We start from the raw sequence: 21744 nt of genomic DNA on the forward strand, positions 1-21744 counted from the left end.
GCAGGCGGAAATTCATGACCCATGACTGTTTTGCCTCACAACTACCCACGAGTTAATTTAAGAAAGGAGACCTCGGGCTACTCTATTTTACGAGACAAAAACAACCCCTGTCGAGGGTGGGGTGAGATCGTTGGCGCAGACATATAATAGGGTAGATTCCGCGATAACACAAGTGAATATCGTCGTCGAAATGACAGAAGACTCCGAGGATGATTTTACTTTGGGTCAAAAGGACAGTGCAACCGTTGTTAAACAGATTGCAAGAAACGAGCGGTGATTTCTATCTTTATTGTTTGTGATCTGTGCTTGCTTTAGTCCTAAGTAATGAATGGCACAATTTAATTCAGTTAGGATCAATGGACGTTCCTAAAATGTGATTGGTTAATTCTATTTACGTGACCCTAGCAACGAAAATATCACATCGCGAAACATTTGTTCAAATCAACTCCATATCGACGTATTCTTTACCAACAGTCTTATCGTTTGGTCCATACGAAAAACTAATGCGTTATAACCGCATGTACAAATCATAAAATAAATTAAAACTTTTAAAAAGCCACAGCATAGTAACAACATTTACCTTGCGTTTCTACTTGGTGATAAACTAGTCCTATCAATTTTTTACATACGCGCTATTCAGTTTTTTAAAGTGACAATTTCTTATTCATTTGGCTCAAATTGGTTTCGTTAATTTTAAACACCCCTTCTTTTATTATTTGTTATCGTCACACTTCTCCATGTGATCTTATAAAGACAAAGTCAAAAATTTCAATTATTGTTCGTTATTTTAAATCACTTTTATGGCATATTAGGAAACCATAGTAACAATACAGCCCCTAAAAAAACATCCCTAATACACCCGGAAAACAGCATTTCAATATTCATCTTTCTACAAAGGGCTGTGTTGCTATGGTCACCTATGATCACGATTTGTCAAAGAACAGAGGGAAATTTCAAAAACAAGGGTGGAAGCTAATATTAAATAATTGTTGTCTAAAAATAACAACACCCTTTGAGCCATCTTACGAAAAAGTTGTCCATCTCTGATCAATACCTCAAATCCCAGAGGTAATAATTACCGTATTTATTCAATTATGCGCCCTGGGTACCTCTTAAAGTTTTGCACCTTAAGAATGGGGGCTTATGCGTGGTGGGTGCGTATTCAATTTTCATACCCACAGGGGGCGCTTGATCGAATAAATACGGCTCTTAAGGTATACCGAAAACACCTACAATAGCACAATGCATTATTTCGTCTCTCTACAATTTAAAATTTGACTCAAAAACGACCGAAGTTCTCATATTATGTACAAAAATAACTTCTACCTTCCGCATTGAAAATTTTCCTACACAATTCCTATCTATGAACTTGAATGAGAAAATGCGTTTCTAAATTAAATAAAATTTGAAAAGCTAAGTAATGCTGTTCGTCATAGGAGTACTTTCCAAATGAGACAGCATTCGCACTGATAATCTTGGAATGAAGACTACGGAGAGGACACGAAAGTCACTTGTGCGTTCCCTCCCCCTGTTTGTCTCCAACAGGGAGTGCTGTAAACAAATTATTTCTCCCCATCTCCTCTACCCTGTGCAGCGCAATTTCATCCTGTATCCATCTCCTCCCCTTGATTGACAAGCTTACGGCTGCATCTGGTACAGAGCTGTGTATTAGCAAGCATCTGTTCAATAAGCTTGTCTCTCTCTTCAAGCTGCCGCCTCAGTTCACTAACTTCATCCATCCTAGCGTCGAGCTCTTCGTCTTTCTTCAACAGCATTTTCCGCAGTTCTATTATTTCAGACGCTTGTTCCTTGACCTTTTCCCTCAGATGATCACTTAGTTGCTGTGGGAAGACCCATAAAACATCTAAGTTTTTTATATAAACAAATAAAGTGCTGTTCTAAACAAAAGTGCCGAAGTACCTATCCTATTCCTTTAGAAATGAAAGAGGGCTTAGTTAGTCGTTTTTCTCTGTTCCCCTCCATCCTCTTTTGACCCCACCGCTTCAGGCCAGAGAATAAAAAGCTTAGCTAGAGAGAAGACAGGGGTACTTAGTTTGGCCCTCCGTCAAAGTTCTGATGAAGGAAAAACGCACGCCAATTTACATTACCAACTCAGTTGATAAAACCAAACCCCCCAGCCCCTCCACCGACGCAGCACCACAATTGCCTTGGACACTTACCCCTTTATTCATATGTGCTATACTTCTCTTGACATGAAAATGTCAAAACGACAAACCTTTAACAATCCTTTATACTGACAACAACTATACTGAAGCAGAGCTTATAAGCACACTTATCGGAAAAGTTCAATCCAAGAAGCAGTGTAACGAATTTTTTAACATAATCCTTATTTTTTTCGGCTTAAGTCCTCTACAGAGAGGGTTGGTTCTTTCTGTAGATACTTGCTAGATATATCTTGATATCCATTATTATATTTCAAGGTAGAAAACTACCTTTTATTAAAACTCGAAACAAAACCGAACCAAACAAACGGAACAAAAACAAATATGCTACACAAATGAACAAAGAAAGAGACAAAAAAGGAAGAATCCAAACTTACCGTGTGCTTTGCTTTCAAGAAGCCAAGCTCAAGAAGAGACTCTGCTGTAGGCCGGTTGCCAGAGTTTTCAGCTACCATCTCCAATATCAGCTTAGACTACAACGAAACATGACAACACAAAGTGTCTTTTGACTTGTCATGATTTATAAAAAGTTTGAAACCAACCTGTTGCTTCGATAACTTGACAAAGAACATGTTTACTTGCATGCAAAACCACTCTCGATTTAGTTAAAAAGCGTATTCTAGCACTTGAGGTTTGTGACATGTTTTAAAATGAATAGCAGCTAAACTGCTTTGTTCAGCTTTTTTATTATTCGCTCAATAATTGTAAAACAATTATCTTTCGATCTAGTAGGAGAGAAATCTTCCCCAAAAACTGTGTCGGCAGCCTATTAGTCAGAGAAACATTACCTTTTTAATTCTCTGAACAGACTCTCCGGTAAAATTTCAATTGTAATCAATGACTAGCCGATGCTGCAACAATTTTATTAACACAGTATTCACGTCTTCTGTTAAGTTACGTAACTTTGCCTGCAACATCTGACAAAAACCTTGCGCTAAGTTATATTAACAGCGAAGTAAGGCAACAATTTTGGGTAGAAATAGTAGAGATGGTAAGTTTTGAGCTCGGTAAAGAATTAAGAAAGATGTTTTTTCGTCTTTTCACAAGCGTGGGACAAAGGAAAAATTCTGAGTCCCCATGAGAAATCGAACCTCAGACCTTCGGATTTGCGCTCCGATGCTCTACCACTGAGCCTGGGGTTCAAAAAATACACCGGTCTCAATTCACGGAGTCCATTCGCGATATCTTAATAAAAAATGTTTAATACTAAACGATTGAGTGCAGTACCACTGGAGGATATTTGTAGCGGCACAAGAATAAACTTATCTTGTTATTTGTTCGGTGAATAAACGATCTTGGTAATATTCAACACCGGTCCCATGATAAGTCCAACGACCTTTCCGACAAAACATAAAGTCCACTGGATGAATTTTACTTGGAGTTTCCAAAGGAAGCTTGGATTGTATTGGTTTTGCTTTAATTAGCTTTAATTGGCAACTTGGTCATCAACGTTTTACCCCACTTCAGGCTGTTTCCCTGTTTTTAGGTAATTTAGTGTTAACAACTGAGTTGAAAACGTAAGATAGCCACCGTAAAGGGTAAAAAGCTGACGATTCGAGCGTTAACCCTTCGTCAGAGCGATTGACGAAGGGCTAACGCTCGAAACGTCAGCTTTGTCACCCTTTAAGGCGGCTAATTTACGTTTTCAACTCAGTTGTTAACACTAAATTACCTGCTTTACTCTCCCACCGATGCACCACCACAGTTTCTTTAGAAACTTTCCCCTTTTATTCATTTGTTTACCTGTTTTTACTTTGATTTCTCATCGCCTCTTGGCGATATTTTTCTTTGCCTGATTGGATGTCATGGTAACTTTGTTTCTGGCTTTACAAGAGGCGACCGAAAAGCGCTCAAAAAACGATACAGCCAAGGGAATGGACCCTAACTTGGCTGCGAAGCGCACCTATGTAACAAAGATGATTAAAATATGTTACTCTAACCTCTTCTGGCCATTTCTCACAGAAGTCTCCTGGTAACCTTCCCTGCCTGAGATCTTTTATACTCTTTACTCGTTCCATCTCAGTACCAAAAGGACAGTACAGCTCGAAGAGGATAATCCCCAAGCTGTAAATATCCGCCTAAGTCAGTTGAGCAAACAAAGAAAATCTGAAATATCTTGTTACATTATAAGCAGACTTTTAGCTAATATTACGATTACAACCCACTAAACCTTGGTTCTTACAATTTAGTCGAGATCAGATGAAACGAATGACCTATGGAGTAACTTTGGTGAAAAACGGCGTTCAATTATGTTTCCACTTCAAAAAACTTTTGGCTCAGGGACTGCTCCTGGTCCATCGCTTCAACCAATCCGATACCTGAAAAAAGTAAAAACAACTCTGACTCCTGATTGCTTCCTCGTGATATTTTCCTTTCTCTTGATTCACCGTTGTCTTTACTCCGTTTTAGAAGTCCGATACTCGATCGAAGAGCACTCTGCTGTGAGTCTTATAAATTCACCTTGTTATCGTATATGTTGTTCCTTAGTTGCTCAGGCGAAGCATAAGTGCATGTGCCAACACCAGCGGTGGGAACATCTTTACCAGAACATCCTGTTTGATATAATCAGATAAATGTTACCTTGCAACTTCGAAATTACAACAACACATTAAGCTGGTAATACAGCACTTTCATACCTGGAGAAAATAACGGGGTGAGTGGCTCAATCAAACTGGCCAGCGGACTACTAGCTCCAGGACTCACGACCACTTCTTTCCGAGCCAAACCAAAGTCACCGATTTTGACCTGGAAACTATATCGTTCTTCCTTTGGATGTCTGAGTCCTTGGAGAAAGATATTTCTTGGCTGGAAAAGAGAGTGGTAATGAAATTACACTTGTGTGCGACTAAACTTCGCGTATACAAAGCACCTACTCGCAATTGTTACTAGCATCTTTCTTTGTGTGGACAGTTAATGTGTGGAATTTCTTTCCCAGAGAAGTCTTGCAAGCTGGATCGTTGACTCTATTTCTTAATAATCGAAGACTTGCACGAATATTAAGTGAAATACTTGTGAACATGATATCTGAATCATTTCTAAAGTTTAGATTGTCGCCTTTCCTTAATGGCGGGCGTTTGTAAATTGGGTCAACCTCACGATTTTTACTGTTAAAGACATTTTGCTAAAGTTATTTTTTTAATCTCTTGTAAAAGCGATTGCGTAACAAATAAAAGCTTCAGATCTTTCCACCCTAACTTGGCCACTTGCTTCATCGTTGGATCGTTGGGAAAAAGAGAGAGAGAAAGATGAAGTAGAAACGAAAGAGTAGAAACGCACACTCGGTACACATTTCGTGATAGCTATATCACTTGCAGATGCTGTTACCTTCAAATCTCGATGAAGAAGCGCTTGAGAGTGAATGTAGCTCACACCTTCCACAACTTGGCGAAAAATTTCCACAACAGCTGATTTGTCGACTTGGCCGTCTGACAAGAAAGGAAGAAATAAAACGTTCAGTGAAATACTACCGATCGATACGAACTCTTACCCTTGGTACTTACCAGTGGTGTGGGAGATTTCCTCGTTACGCTTCACCAGCCAGTCTCGCAGTGTTGTTGTGCAGAGCTGCATCTGAATAAACAGCAACATTCCTAGACGCTGATGACACAATGAATGAACATATTGAAACAAACAACGAAGGCCAACAACCACACAAACAAAAAAAGACATGCAATGTTCTTATTCTCTGACAGCGCTTCCCTAACACTCTCGCTTCCACTTTTTGTGTTTTTGCGGATAAAAATGAATAAAAAATAACCTTTTTGCGATGTTGTGTTTTAATGCAGTATATCTTTGAACTGATCTTCGTAAAGAGTTATTAAGAGAGAAGGGATATGGTAGACCAATTTTGCAGATCAAGGGCAATCTACAAAATTGGAAACCTGCTAACTTTCCACGTTACACTGTATCAGATTGGGTTTTAATCCGTAGATTCAGATTTTGTAATTGCATAAGAGCAGTTTTCAAAAGTGTCAAAAAAGCAAAACCAAAGTGATCACAATTACCAATCAGAAAAAAAATTGACGTTATCATCAACTAATGAAAACTCAAAGTAAAAGCGGACAACCAGCATAAGGCGCGGGAAAACGCGAGTGACCAAGCTGGAATTGGTTTTAGTTTTGTATCTGATTGGTTTTTGATGGCGGCACGAGCTTTCTAAACCAATCACAGAGCGAAGTTGAGCAAACCAATTGAAATAAAAATTTCTCTAATAATCTCAAAAAACATTTCACCTTACTAACGGCTGTACTTTTCAGTATGCTCTCTGCTAATGCACTGCTCTGATCGCTACTTAGCTCGTTGCTTTGTTCATCATCAATACCGTGACGGTCACTATCTTTAGCCATGGAGCCTAAGCTTGAACTGGACGCTGATCGACGCATGCTGCGACGTGAAGCATGATAAGGGGCCGTGCTTTTACGAGTATTATTGGTGCTCCTGAGGTTGGTTGAATGGATCTTGCCCAAGTGACTTTCAGCTGTGAATTGAAAATAATAGTTAAAAGCGAACAAGCAGTACACCATTCACTCTGCGACCCTCAGTTTCTTCGGCTTAAATTTAACGATATTTCAGTAAAGATAGAGAATATTGTGAAGTTTATATGAAATAATTCATATTTGTACTGCGGTTGTAGATGAAAGTGAAATGTGATCATCGCAGTAAATTTTCCAATTTAAGCAATTGGAAAGAAGAAGCCTGAAAAAAATCAGGGCTTCAACGGGATTCGAACCCGTGACCTCCGCGATACCGGTGCGATGCTCTACCAACTGAGCTATGAAGCCACACATTGGGAGCGAGGTCAATTTATTGAGTTCATATCTTCCCGTGCAGTGAAATGATGTGAAGTTTATATGAAATAATTCATATTTGTACTGCGGTTGTAGATGAAAGTGAAATGTGTGGCTTCATAGCTCAGTTGGTAGAGCATCGCACCGGTATCGCGGAGGTCACGGGTTCGAATCCCGTTGAAGCCCTGATTTTTTTCAGGCTTCTTCTTTCCAATTGCTTAAATTGGAAAATTTACTGCGATGATCACATTTCACTTTCATAGAGAATATTGGTAGAGAAAAAACTGGAGCGCAACATTGGGAGTGGAGCGGGGTCAAGCTGTTTCAACAAAATTTGAAGAAGGCTGTGGGTTTGAATGTGAGAAGAGTCTTGCGTAGTGATAGGATTAGAAATTTCAGAGGTGTTGTGTGTGTAAATAGATTGAGGGAGATCGTAGCATTTCTGATATCAAATTCACCACTATTCTAAATCTATCTCATTACTTACATGTTCTCTTTGCCACTTGCGTAAACCAGCAAAAGCGACTCGGTTACCATACCAGAATCTAGTCGTTTCGCACCCACGAATGTTTCGTATTCAGCGGATTCGTATCCAAATTCAGACGATTCGTACCCAGTTTGAGTCAGTTTCTGCCCAATCAGCTGGTCGATTCGTACCCGCCGAAACATTCAGTGACGATCAAAATCTAGGAGATTCCACGAAATACCTCACGCGCGAATGTGAACAGACGTCGATTGTTACAAGCGAAAACATACTCACAAGGAAAACATAGTTTTTGACCATGGGTACGAAACGGCTAAACAGACTAGGTATACGAATGATCCCAGCAGGGTACGAATCAACTGAGTACGAAACGTCCTTGGGTATAAAACGACTGGTAAGCATCATACCATGGGCACCACGCTGCTTTCCTTCCGCCTGGCTCCCAGTCCCCACTGAGTCATCATCAGCCATGAACACAATGCCACTATTAGAGGGATCCTGAGATGAACTTTCAAACACTATGCTGTTTTGGCTATCTTGACTAACTTCCATGATCCTGAAAAGAGAGACGTGTCTAACCTTTTAACCCCTTGGAGTGACTGGCATGTAATTTCTCCTTATAAAATAACCCCTAAATCACTCATTAAGGTCACGAGAATAAAGGACATGATCACTAACAGAAGAAGCACTTGATTTTCAAACTGATTCTCCTGGTCAGCACCTTAGGAAATGTATAGGGAATAGTGTAGAGAATATGCACACTGATGTAAGGGTAAGAGGAGTTAAAGAGACGTTTGTCGGCTTCAGATTGAGCACAACGTAAATATAAGTTAAAGATTACCTGAACCTTGTGTAAAATTCAGTTTCTCAGTTTCTGTGGCTGATTTTCTTTCAGTCAAACCTAATTCATTTTGACATGTTTTGCTGGTGTAATGGAGTTTAAGGAGTTTTGCTATGGGAATGAACAACAACGCAAGACGGCAGCCTCCCATAACACAAGTTCCAGATGAAGAAAATTTTTTGAACATTTGTTGCAAGCCTAGGACAAAAAAAGTCCGAGTTTCCACTAAGCCAGGATTCAAACCACCTACCTTCTAGCTTTCTAGACAGATGCTCCACCAGAGAGCTACAGATAACAGGCCAGTAATTTACGTCGTGGAACAGGTTCACACATGTGCTGACAAATTCAAGTTTACTAAAGAAGGGTACCTACCTGTGAATTCCATTTAAAGAAGAAAGGTCACTGAATTCCTGAAGACTTGTGGGAACCGTAGCTACTCCTGACGAGAAAAGTACTTCAATCAGTCACCATCTATAACCTTTTCTGAAACCTCTTATCATAACTGGTTTTAAGAGAGCATTAAGTCGAAGATACCTTATGAGAGCAGAAAGAACACAAATTATGTTATTCTAAGGTTTTACGAGCAAAATAGGGATCAATATCAGTATCTGGGCAACTGCCCACCTTCCCCTCCCCTGACCCAACATTAACCCTAACTTGTTATCAATTGACTGTTGATGAGTTAGGGGAGGGGTAGGTGGGCAGTTGCCCAGATACTAATATTGATCCCAAAATAGTTTTCCACACACAAAATTAAACACCTTTTCCGCTCTGTATGGATCCCTTAACCCCCCAAGGGTGACCAACATGTAATTTCTCCTACAGTATCACCCCTGAATCCACATTGAGGTCATGAGAATAAATGAAATGATCACCAGTTAAAGATTTTCCTAATTTTTAACCAAATTCTCCTTGTCTGCACCCCAGGAAATGTATTGAAAACAGTAGGGAGAATATGCATACTGATCTTCGGGTGTAAAGGGTTAATCCCCCATTAAGCTCTTTTTGAACTGTTTCCATTTACATGCACCAGTTCTTCGACTGGTTTCAATTCCTTGCAAAGTATGGTTTTTATTTTTTGCCAATGGTTTACAAAGATTTTCACTTACTGGGCATAGTAGTGCTGACAGTATCTGTTGTCACATACTCCAGCCATGCTGCATGATATCCAACAACATTACTGTGACTTAGGTTTGCCAGAACTTTGACTTCTCGCAAAACCTTTATACAAGAAACAAAGGCAATTGCCAGTGTTACTGTGTCCTATTCTGTGGTAATGGCTGTGATATGCAAGCCCTGAAAATATTTCTTAAAGTAGCTAAAAAGTTTTTTCTAGTTTTAAACAACAATTTCTTAAAGGACTGAATCTGTCACACTGTGTTTAAGTCTGTACTTGAGCTAAGTTGGTTTCCATAACATGAAGTGAGTAGGGAGTACTTTTATTCCCCCCCCTCCCCCTCCATCCTGGATGGGAAGCTTCTCCATCAGGAGATTAACCCCCCTAGAATTTCACCCAGCCTCTCTGAAAAATCACTGGTGTCCATTTATCTTCCTAAGTTGAGAGAGGCATGGTGAAAGTACAGTGTTGTGCCCAAGAATATAACATACAATGACCTGGCCAGGCTTTGAACCCAGACCTCTTGACCCAGAGTCCAGCACACATAATTACAAAAAAAACTCATATGGCTTACAAAGGTACAGTTACCAGTTGTGGAGTACTGGAATTTTATGTATACCTTCAAACAAAGATCAGGATTTGTTTCTTTCAGTGGAACCTTTTTTACTGCATACTCTCTTCCATCAAGTTTGTTTTTCACCTTAAAAGAAAAAAACAAAAAGTAACGTCAGTCTTGAGTTTTATACTTAATAAATGCCCAAGAAGCATGATGATAAAAACTTTCACCTACTTCCAAAGCTATGGTTAGGCCACAAACCTTGAAAACACTTCCAAAGCCTCCTTTACCAAGTCTTATGATCTCAACAAACTCCTCCTTGTAACGAGAAGTTCCATTTTGCAAAAGATCCTGCATTTTATGGGGAGCAGATAGGCTCCTGAAGAGACAAGCCAGGGTGAAATCAAAAGAAAATAAATATTTCTGGGGATTGAACTCACATAATTAGAAACTTTTATCCAAACAAGACAGTTCATTTCTGCTCTAAGGAAAACAAGTGAATGTATAACCACCAAATTTCTTACCTACACATACATCTGCCAAAAGGGCCCTTATTCCTCAACCCAGATGGGAAACTAAGGAGCTGAAATTTCAGTAACATATCAAACACATTAACAAACATTTTTCATACTTTCAACCTGAGTTCCTGTAAATTATACTCCTCATCCTGACCCAAAGGGAGAGCCACATGAGGTTGTGAGGCAGAGGATGTGGCTGCATTGCAGAGTTGAGGCACAGTTATATTAAAAAGGCAAAAAATTCTCAAATGGTGTGTGTAGGGTAATAATTGAATGGCACAACAAACCAATCAGCACATAAGGTTCAGAGTATGACATCATTATTTTTTCTCAAGATTTTCACATTATGGTTGATTAACCAGTTCAGGTGTTTCATCTGCTTATTTAACCTACAAAAAAAGTTTGATGTACTGATGTACCTTTTTGAAATGTGTTAAGTTGAACAAGGTTTGTTTTCCCCCACTGTTTGTTTTATTTATCACAAAAGGGGAAAATGACAGGAGTATGCAATTTGGCTCAAGAATTAGAAAACTCCAGATATATTCATTACAACCTCATATATTCCAACAGTGTCCCACTCCCAATCTCAAGTCTAAAATGCCATGGCATAAACATGCTTTCTTACATCTGTTCCAGTGGTCCTTGCAGCAGCTTGCATGAGATCACTGAAAGCTGTTTTGTATTTCGCCCTGATAACACTGAATTCCTCAAGAAATGAAAAGGGGGGCATCACCTGGAAAAAGTAAATCAGTTGAATAATGTAACCTCTTAACCCTTTGACTCCTAAGAATGACTAGTATATCACGACTCCTTACAATATCAGTCATACCATGACTTGACAACTTTTTTGCAGCAGTTTTACATCTCACAGAGCAGTATGCTGGACAGTGTCCACTTTTCTTTCCCTGCTTGTGTTTTCCAGTATGGCCCATGAAAGGGTTTTTCTTGGAAAACCATTTTTCAGCAATAGCATGCTCAAGACCTTACATGTATTACACAGAAGTAAAATGAACAGGAGTTAAAAACAAGTGCATACCTTCATCTTCACAAGCTGCTGACAGATAACTGCAAAAAAAAAGTTCTTGTCAATTAAATTCCACTTTCATTGCATTAAAAATAGAGAACACTTAAAAGGTACAGTCGGTATCAACTTTCAGCCAAGAAGAAGTTAATGACATTTTATCAATTCATACTTGTTTCCAACATAATTCAGAAGGATATGTGAGAGTTATATGTACACCAGGCCCTATGACAGAGATAGTCTGACACAAAAGCTCAAAATCTGCCCAAAGATTTCATACAAGTGACTGACCTTCCATTTGATCCACTACATTGCATTAAGTGAGACCTTTTTTTTCCATAGATTGTTATTAAAAGACCATGTTACTAATTTGCTGCAGTCTAATTTAGTTTACAATATTACATCAATTATCAAAATACTATTTACATGTAGCTATTGCATTGACTCTTATAGATATGACTGTTCAAACCTATATTTATGATAAATCTGCACAGCATCTCAGTGGATCCTATCAGTGACCATTACAGTTCTCTAGAACAAATTTGACTCATATATTTTGTGTTCAGTATTTCCAAAGTGTGACACTTACCATTAAAGATCTTCTTGCTTTTCTCTGGATCAGTCTCATACAGAGAACAGAGATGTTCCAGTAGAGAAACTAACAACAGATAGTTAGGCACTCTGCCTTCCAAAGCTTGCACACCGGTGGAAGGGTCTTTATTGGGGACATATGTATCTGAGAGATCAGCATCTGTCAAAAACACAGAATTAGTTACAGTGGAACTTCCCCACAAGGAGGAAAAGGGAGGTGGATGTTATAGAAAGGTGCCCATTGCTGAGGGTAGCAAAGTGGAGGAAGGGTTCTGATCACATTTCATGCACTTAAGTACAGGTATGCATATTCTCCATACTGTTCTCTATACATTTGGTACAAACAGAACAAGGAGAATTTGTTTGGCAATAAAGAGCTTCTTTAGTTAGTGATCATTTCCTTTATTTTCATGACCCTTAAATTTGATTCTGAGGTACTACGGTAAAGAGAAATAGGATGTTAGTCTCTCTCAGGGGTCAAAGGGCAAAGAAGGAGTATCAGTACTTTGTTATCCTCATATTTTCCTATTGACTACCAAACTATATACTCATGAAAGTCAAGGGCACATTACTGCAGAACTTTGACTGTAAACAATGAATCACCCTATATATTATACTTATTGCTAATTTCATGATCAGGTGATGATCACACCTACAATCACGCCCACAAAAACACCTTCATCACGTCCAAGATATTAGTAATTTGATAACACAGTGATCATCAATCTATCTTCAAATTACGGAAGGCTGATTCATGCTACCACGAAAACTCATTTAGGCAAAATCATACCGTTGTTTATTCACACATAACTTGACAAATAAATATGTAAAAAGCTGTCGAATATCTTCGTTGCATGCTATGATTTGAGACAATTGAAAGTGTACCGTTAAGTAAGTAACCGCTTCTTAAAGAGTAATCCGAGTCATTCTAGTGATAACACACCTGGTTATGGTCTCAGACTTACTAAAAGGGAGAGCTGTACATAGCATTGTACATTTGTATACGATTTACTGCAGTTCATGTTCGCTTTACACCAAAAATTGTAAGTCGCAACAGTTCAACTAATCACGTACGACGGAAGTTGAGCTGAGTCGAGAAGGATCGAATCACTGATAGCTGCTTAGACGATTCCCGCAAGTAGAATTAATGCTGTTTTACCGCCCTAAGATGCAAAAAAATGAGGAACATCTTGTCCTTGCAAAATTCGACTTAAGTTACGCTGCGCTTACCCTGAAACTCGGTCAAGCGAGCTGGAAGACGAGGAGGCTCCAGTTTGGAGCGAGTCCACTTCGATCTTGTGTTCCATGCCATATTTCACAAATTTAGCAGACATAAGAGTCCGATGTCTTCATTTTCAAGCAATTAAAAACCGAAAAAGCGTAAACCAAAACATCGTAACCTTAAATGAAATAATACGAAATTATTACATGGTTACGAAAACCTTTCTGCAAACTATGCTATTTTGACAGGTACATGTCATCAGACTAATCGAGAGGCTACCAAGCAATCGAAAAATCTTTGCGCGGCTACTTGGCAAGATGGCGGCCGCGTTCGTGCGTTTCCGAACAAGATATTTTCTATGGAAATATTTTTATTTTGAGAGGACGGCAACGCGGTTTTTCAATTCCTTCGGATTGGAAAACAACTTAGTCAAACGGCTAAGGAATTTACGTATCGAAAAACCGACAGAAATTCAGGAAAAGGTGAGGTTTATTCCAGTACAATTCAATACGAGCCTACTAAAGTAACCTTTTTACTCCCTAGATCGGATTGTAAATTCCCCCCTCTAGCTACTTCAAATAAATTACGAGAATTTGGGGTTAAATCGAGAAAACACCTTTTACCTGATAAGTTTGAGTATTCTCATTACCCATTTTCTTGACAATGTATAGATGTTTTAGCGAGAAGCTTCATATTAATCACAGGTGGGAGTAAAAGGGGGAATAGTATCTACTCTTTCGTTCTTCGTTTTGTAAAAGTATCGGGAGGACTCAGACGTCGGTGGCTTTGCATTATGATTTTGCACTCTAAGGAATGCAGGTGCTGGAAAGAAACTGTTGAGACACAACCTTCCTGTACCATGACCATACAATTAAGGAGGGTTTCCTTGAGAGTTCTCCGGGTACCCAGGCGAAGTAGATTTTTCATGAAAACTTTTGTGTTGCCATGGCATTTAAATCTTGTTTTAGCTATATAATTTCTTAATGTTCCTTTAGGCCCTGAGACCAGTTTTAGAGGAAAGAAACACAATCATTAATGCAGAAACAGGAAGTGGAAAAACTCTTTGTAAGTGGGTAAATTATTATAACAGGAGATGAGTTAGTGTTTTCCACAAACCATCTGCTTTGATTGTTTTCAAGTATTTTTATATTTTGGTTTTGAATAATGTTGTGTACTTTTAAAATCACTTTGACTCAACTAAGAGGTCTTTATGGTAAGAACCCAAGTGACACATTTGGTGCGACTCTTTTTTGTTTTTACCACATTTTTTAGGTCATCTGTGATTTAACACTTCACAGACACAAGGCATCATGGTTTTATTTTTTCTTTAAAGGATCTATATATCCTTATTGAAAGTAGTTGAGATTTCTTCAGTGTATTAACTCAAGGTGCTGTTCTGGTTGTTCCTACAGGTTACCTTCTTCCTATTATCAATAAACTTCTTGTGGACAAAGAAACAGTTTCTAAGCCACCATATGCTCTTGTGTTGCTGCCCACTATTGAACTTTGCCATCAGGTGAGGTCAGATGCCATAAAATAATGCATAGAACTCTCCGCTCCTTGGATCTGATTTTTAAAATCCAGCTAACATTGAAATGAAAATGTTTACACATTTTCAGAGTTAAAGGAGTAACAAGTCAAGTGCTTTGTCCTTTGCTATTGTAAACTTTTCTTTGAAACTGCTAATTAAGATCCTTGCAAAATTCTTGAAGAATTTAAAAACTTGGAAACTTATTGTTCTCTCTCATTTGAATAGGTTGCCAATGTGTTTCAAAGTCTAACAGATGATTCAATGCAGCCATGCACTGTTCATAAAGACTCTAAGTTACAAATAAACTCCAAACACCCCATTGTACTGGCCACACCCAGTGCCTTGCTCACCTATAGCCCCAGGACTCTACGTAACATTAGAGTAGTGGTTACTGATGAAGCAGACCTCTTGTTAACCAATGGACAACAAGAAATTTATGAAATTCTCAGTTATTTTATGGGTATAGAGATCACAACGAAGAGGCGGAAAAAGCTAAGATCAAAGTCTTTAAAAGTTGTAAATAATGCTGAAGTACATGGTAAGGAATCAAATGAACACAAGTTGAATGAAACTGTACATTTGCCAGTTGAAGGGTCAGGTTTTCAAGCCAGCACAACTCCTCTGGCCTTGCATCGGCAATTTATCTTTGTGGCTGCAACGTTGCCTTCACGTGGGGAAAAGGACATTTATAATGTGTTGAGGGAATGGTTACCAGATGCTGAATTTGTCTCCACAGATTTGGCCCATCACACAGTGCCAACAGTAGAGATATGTTACGTTAAGGTAGAAGATGCTCTTAAATTGCCTGAGTTGTTGCGTTGCCTGAATTCGTTAGCGGGGTCGATCAGGTATCCACTTAGTAATATTGGAAGAGCAAAGAATGGAAACGTAACTTCCATGCAGAAAGTAAATGTTGATCATAGCACAAATGATTCTAGCAATAAAAAAGATGAAGACAAATCGTATTCAGTTGAAAAGGTGGCTGGGAGATTGGATCTTGAAAAGGAAATTAATATTGACGGTGAAACTCAAGGAAGGCAAGGAGAAGCTTGTTTTGAGCCAGTTCGTCTGAAAAATTTACGAGTGTTGGTGTTTGTTAACACGACAAAAGCAGCAGAGGAAGCTTATAACTTTCTCAATGGCACTGCAGAGCAAGGACAGAGAGACTCAGTGCCTTGGAAACATGTCATTCTGAATGATCAAACTATAAGTATTTGGCAAAATGACCCGGGAGAATCGGACATTGGCGTTGAGGCAAAAGCACAAAGACGTGTTGTGATACGTACTGGGTACATCGATCTATGGCCAGGCAAAGTTGGTCAGATTCATAAAAATATCTTGCCCGCTGAAAGAATAGATACGCTAAAGAAATTTACATCTGGAGAATTGAAGGTCTTGATTTGCACAGACTTAGCATCTAGAGGGTTGGACATCCCGGATGTTAGTCATGTGATTCAGTTGGACTTTGCCCTGAGTGCCACTCAGGTGCTGCATCGCACGGGGAGGACGGCTAGGGCGGGTGCATCGGGTAAAGGTAGGATATGAGTTTTTTTAAATCCATGCGAACGAAATATCATTTTGTCTAAAAGCAATCCTTAATTTCGTTTGACGGGGCTTTGACAAGGAGTTCAAGCTTGAACTCTTTACAAAATTGGTAAGGTGACTAACCATGCAAAGTCTGAATGAAAGCATGTATTTAATCGAAATATTTTGGAGAATAATAACTTAAAACAGACGTTCCAGCGTTTTCACAATCAGGAACCGGTAACACGAAACATTAAGTCTGGAAACCAGGAGCCCATTACTTAATAAGTAAGGGCTCCTACTGAAACTGAGTGAAAAATGAACATCTGAAAGAGACGTTCCAAATCGGTGGTTTCGTGGCACTTTTTGAAGAGACCATTCTTGTGCTTGTTCGAAACTTAAATATCCCGTACGTGACAATGGCTAAATTAGTGCACATGCTAATAACGCGCGAGAAATTTTACGAGCGCAAAGGAATGGGAACGATTATATTTCTGTAACAACACTGTTGCAGCAATATGGCGGCATTTTTTAACTGAAAATTCCCGTATTTTTTTTTGTTATTTTGCGAGCATAAGCTCAAACCAAAACGATAAGGTTACCGTTTTCAGGAAGGTTTCTGTCGAACCTCATCCGTCACATATCTCACTCAACAAAAAAAATGCTGTAACAGAGTGAATTTAACGACAGAAGTAGAGCATTTGTATTAAGGTTACGAAGTTTGAAACATTTTTTATCGCTTTAGCGCTTGTTGTCATCGTCTCCTCAATAGGTGAACCTCCTGGAGAAAAAGTTTGTTGTCTCGGTGTTAAAACCCGCGTTAGCTTTGTTTGCAGAGGAAGAATAATGGTAGCGATGAACGCTCATACAGTTCCAGTAGGTGAGCATGCGCACTCATTTTGCCGCTGTGTCATCCTGTATGGGTCGTATGGGAACCTAGGCTAGGCCGTGCGTTAACTAGCTGTAGCAGTATTCTCCAGTATATTAACTGCACCCAGCTGTATTCAAATTGGTACAGGTTCTTTTGTTTCTGTTGCAGTGATAAACCTTGTCACCGAAAATGACCAAGATCTAGCTCGCGCTGTACGAGCTTGTGACCAGTCCCGGAGCAGTGACGGTTATCAAGCCACGTTTAGCAGAAAAAGAAGGTTCAGGAAGAAATTGAAAAAGAACGCTATTGCTTTAGCTGACAAGCTGTAATACCCCCGCTGTTGATTTTTGTCCACACTGTGCGCAGATTTGTCCCCACGATGATAGGGTGATCTGTCACCTTTTTCGCCACGAATAAATGGAGATTAAGGATGATAGTTTTTGTAGTTTTAGTTTCGGCTATCGAATGAGGAAAGATGTTTTGCTCTCGTCAGGAGCACGAGAAATCGAAAAAATTTGAGTTCCTTACAAAGAATCAGACGTCTTTAGGGCCCAATGTTGTACATAGAAGTCAGCTCTTTCGTGAGGTAAGCCATGAAAAGGATACTATGGCTCTAAGCGTTTTGCATACGGCCGGGATCAGCTTTGTCAAAAGTAACGTGTGTGGAAACAGATTTTACAAAATGATAGATTTTCCGTCGATGCTTTTAATTTCGGAGTTTACCATTTGCATCTGCTTTTACTCAGTTTGAGCCCATGCTAATTAGATTTCTATATTATTTATTCCAACTCATGAAATTAGCTTCTTATCAACCCTCACTATTATGATTTTGCTTTTTCAAAAGCTCTACGTATAGATTTTTTAAGTTTTGTAGACTTGACCTATTTTGACAAGATTTAATCCTGTGGGGGTGGCACTTCTTCCACGTAAATCCGGGATACTGAGTTCCAGCCCGTGTACGCGTCACCACTTTTGACACTCTGGCAATTACCGACCCAGAATCCCACGCGCACGTTTCCAGGGGGGACTTTCTCACATACACCTTCGATTTGTCGCACTCGGTGTAAATTCTTCTTGCCTCCATCCCCATGTACCATGTACACTAAACCCTCAATGGCAGCGGGGGCCGAGCATTCCACGTCGTTGAAGGTGAAGTACCACCGCCTGCAGCAAGCGTGGCAGTTGTAGATACGGAGAGCACCATTCCAGTAAACACGGAGGCCAGTGTTGGGAGACAATTTGTTGAAAACACATTCCTAAAAAAATCATCAAAAATAAATTGCTTCACTCAAGAATATACTTGGTACAAGGAAGCTGGACCAGTTTTTAAGTACTTATTAACAGAATATAAAAAAAGATAACGAAAAAAGACGCGAACTTAAATTGACTGGTTAGGATGCGCCTTCAATGCGTTAAAAATCCGCTTTTTGAAAGCTAGCGATGATTGCAGTATTTTCTTACATCAGGTTCTCCAAGTACGTATTACACTTAGCGAGTTCGAAGTCGTTATTGTAAATTACTAATAAAAAAATAAAAGGTTAGATCATTTAAGGTAAGGAAAGGAAATATAAGGTATGTTGAGTATCTTTCATATCTCTTCTTTGTGTCTGACTTGTTTGGAAAGGGTTCCTTAATTACGCGGAACGCCTTCAAATTAATATCGCACGTGGAGAGCAAAACGAATCCTTTTCTAGTCGATGTTCGGTGGTCAGCACATTTTCAGGACATACAATTTTTAGCAAACAGTTGTTTAAGCTTTTAGTTTCCCATGAAAATGACACGAACTAGCGATAAATGGCGAGGTATTTTGGCAACAAACACAAATTTTGATCATGGCGCGTCCCTCTGAATTGACCAATCGCAGTGCGCGTTATAATGAGGGGATGATAATATATTTTTAAGCTTATTAGTTTCAGTTTCTCAACAGCTTGAACTGACGGGAAAGTATTGTCTGCCCATCAAATAAAGATGCGAATGCAATCATTTACCTTGACCAATCCAGAGTCCCTATCATCGTTCAGATTTTTGAAAACGCACTGTTTCCAGTTACTTCCCAATGTTCCTGGTGGTCCCTGAGGGCCTGGGGCTCCTTGGCTTCCTTTATCGCCGGCAGCACCTTGTGGACCCTCTCGGCCCGTAGACCCTGGAGTTCCTGGTGTCCCTGCCTCTCCTTTGTCCCCTGTTTGTCCTCGAGGGCCAGGCGATCCCGCTATACCCGCGGGCCCTGCCGGTCCAGGACTCCCGGGAATGCCTGGGATACCAGGCGCGCAAGAACAATGCATGCAATGACTGTGACCACAAGCTCCGTTACTATTTTTACCATTACTGTTATCATCAGTCACTGCTAGACACGATGTGATCAGCGGTAAAATGAGTACCAATAAAGTCCAAATCGGCGAGGCATTCATTGTGGAAAGTAAATCTGTTAAATCCCGATTGATCTGTAGGAAAATGGAGTGAACACATCATTGCATTGAGATGTCACGCAACGCTTAAGGGGCGTGACATATCTACAACTGCCAAGAAATCACCCATTTTTGACATCATATTCGAACGCCTTGGAACGCTTTTCTTCCCCCGTGACGAGTCGCCGTAGTCGAGGAGAGGTTTGCTTGGGTTCTGGCATTATCAATGCTAGATCTCTCACAGACCTCTCACCGGCTCGCGTTGCCCAGAGGGTCTCAACAGGGTTAACCTTTAGCCCTAAAAACGGCCGAAAATATTAGCAGTTAAGCGTAATAATTAAAAAATTTTAACCGTTAGCCCCACCAAAAGTTAAATGCAAAAATTTTTCTGGTGAACTCAGTGTAAAGATATCAACCGTTAGCCGTAAAATGGCCAAAATTTAACCGTTAGTCCTAACCAAAGTGAATTGCGAAAATGTTTCTGGTGAACACTGTGGAAAGATATGAACCGTTAGCCGTAAAATGGCCAAAATTTTAACCGTTGGTCGTAGAAGCCATCACCCCATTGAAACCCTCTTGCGCAAGGCATCATATTTTCGAACAAACATTCTGGTGCCGAGCGCTATTGACGAGAGCCTGCTCGTTGTCTAGTAAGTTGTTCTTTGACATAACTATAATACTCACCCGACCTGACGTGGAAGGAGTTGCGTTCAAGTCAGAAGACGCCTTGTTTTAAGAAAGAGGCAAACTGTAGTGCTAAGATGTTTGAAAATACTGACTGATTTTTCCTTACTGGACTTGCTTTTCAAGTACAATCACCGGAAATTAGTTAGAATGAAACCTGAACGTGTGACGTATGGGAAATCCTTTGATACAGTTCCGATGTGAAGTAGATCATCAAAATAGATTTGGTTAACAGTGGAAAAGATTTCTGTCAAAATGTATTTCGAAATTTGTAATGAGAAATTCCCAATCACGTTCTGTCCTTCAAATCAAATTAATCCCTACAACTCCCACTAGTGACCAAGTCAGAATTTTTCCTTACAATATCAATATAACATCGAGAAGACAAGTGGCAAGAATAAAGAAAAATATGTATTAGGAGATTATTTGTAGATCCAATACCAAATTCTCCAAACTTACATCATAAAAATGTTATAGCAGACCGTAAGGAGAATCACTAATGAGATCTTGGGAGTGAAATGGTTTAAATCAGTTAGGAAAGTGTCCCAATGCTGTCAGGAATGAGAAAGATATCAAAACAGCTTTAAAAAAAAGTTAATGAGTGGTTAAAAAAACACAGCCTTTCTCTCCAGTTTAGCCAAAATTTGAGCCCCGAAATTGCCAATTAATACTTCTGTGAAAGTATTCGTAACCTGAGAGGATGTAAATTTCAACTTAAAGAAAGGTGATTACAATAGAAAAGTCCTTCCGCTCAGTAGAAAGTCGCGATCCACTATGGTTTTTTACATCGTAAGACCACAGATAATGTTACGACTGACTTAATGTCGGGGGAACTAGCTATCGAGCGCACCAAGCCCAGCGAAAGGCACCAGGACTCTCGAACCGTCTTTTTCTGCTTTCTTCAATTACTCGCTTCTCCAGTACACAATTCCACTTACATCCAAGTTTATTTTATTCTGTGTAACTCTGGTTAATCCCTTAGGCTCTCACACTCTGATTATCATTTGATAATTTTTCTTTAACTGCGGGATTCTGACCACTACATTCACTACTGACTGATATGGGTGGGCATGCTAGCTGGCTGACATTGGGAGATCCATTATTTGTTGTTAGAACGCTAAACCAAACAATTTCACGAGACTTTCGATTTGAACTATTAAGTACTTAGTCATAATGCTTCCGATCAATTGAGTCAAAACAAGAACTTTCGTGTGGGTCCAAAGCAAGGTTAGCAAACAAACCAAGCACGTCCACTTGAGGACGAACCATTTTTATACCAACGTCAAGGCTAAGGTTTTCAACAATATCTTAACAACTTCTTAGAGACGGGTAAAAACGTTATTTTTACTTTATTGATCATTATTTATACACATGTTGAACGTAAACGGCCAGAACTAATGTACCACTGT

At 39.5% G+C, this 21744-nt stretch overlaps 3 protein-coding genes across 4 annotated transcripts; 1 reads left to right on the top strand and 2 right to left on the bottom strand.

The window, feature by feature from the left end:
• Nucleotides 1-272: 272 nt before the first annotated feature.
• On the bottom strand, nt 273-13469 carry LOC113679487 (eukaryotic translation initiation factor 2-alpha kinase 1). Of its 2 annotated transcripts, none has more exons than XM_089201158.1 (18): nt 13329-13469; nt 12097-12258; nt 11523-11551; nt 11112-11219; nt 10493-10551; nt 10230-10347; nt 10032-10112; nt 9405-9516; nt 8668-8734; nt 7862-8010; nt 6416-6660; nt 5684-5780; nt 5508-5599; nt 4820-4988; nt 4644-4735; nt 4124-4261; nt 2561-2656; nt 273-1841 (listed from the first exon to the last, which is right to left on the bottom strand). In XM_089201158.1, exons 1-18 carry the CDS (start codon nt 13408-13410, stop codon nt 1602-1604), a joined length of 2136 nt encoding a protein of 711 aa, XP_089057284.1. In that variant the 5' UTR covers nt 13411-13469; the 3' UTR covers nt 273-1601. The 2 variants fall into 2 exon arrangements, with proteins under 2 accessions (XP_089057284.1, XP_027052247.2); XM_027196446.2 differs by having other exon boundaries at nt 5508-5608.
• An 81-nt stretch (nt 13470-13550) lies between these two features.
• On the top strand, nt 13551-17678 carry LOC113679488 (uncharacterized). The gene is made up of 5 exons (XM_027196448.2): nt 13551-13802; nt 14316-14385; nt 14733-14836; nt 15077-16385; nt 17415-17678. Exons 1-5 carry the CDS (start codon nt 13638-13640, stop codon nt 17573-17575), a joined length of 1809 nt encoding a protein of 602 aa, XP_027052249.2. The 5' UTR covers nt 13551-13637; the 3' UTR covers nt 17576-17678.
• A 255-nt stretch (nt 17679-17933) lies between these two features.
• Nucleotides 17934-20478, bottom strand: LOC113679490 (collagen triple helix repeat-containing protein 1). Its single transcript, XM_027196453.2, has 3 exons — nt 20336-20478; nt 19235-19687; nt 17934-18502 (listed from the first exon to the last, which is right to left on the bottom strand). Exons 2-3 carry the CDS (start codon nt 19652-19654, stop codon nt 18143-18145), a joined length of 780 nt encoding a protein of 259 aa, XP_027052254.2. The 5' UTR covers nt 19655-19687; nt 20336-20478; the 3' UTR covers nt 17934-18142.
• Between the last annotated feature and the right edge of the window lie 1266 nt (nt 20479-21744).

This window comes from Pocillopora damicornis, chromosome 3, assembly GCF_964200805.1.
Source record: "Pocillopora damicornis chromosome 3, jaPocDami1.2, whole genome shotgun sequence".
Classification (NCBI taxonomy): Eukaryota; Metazoa; Cnidaria; class Anthozoa; order Scleractinia; family Pocilloporidae; genus Pocillopora; species Pocillopora damicornis.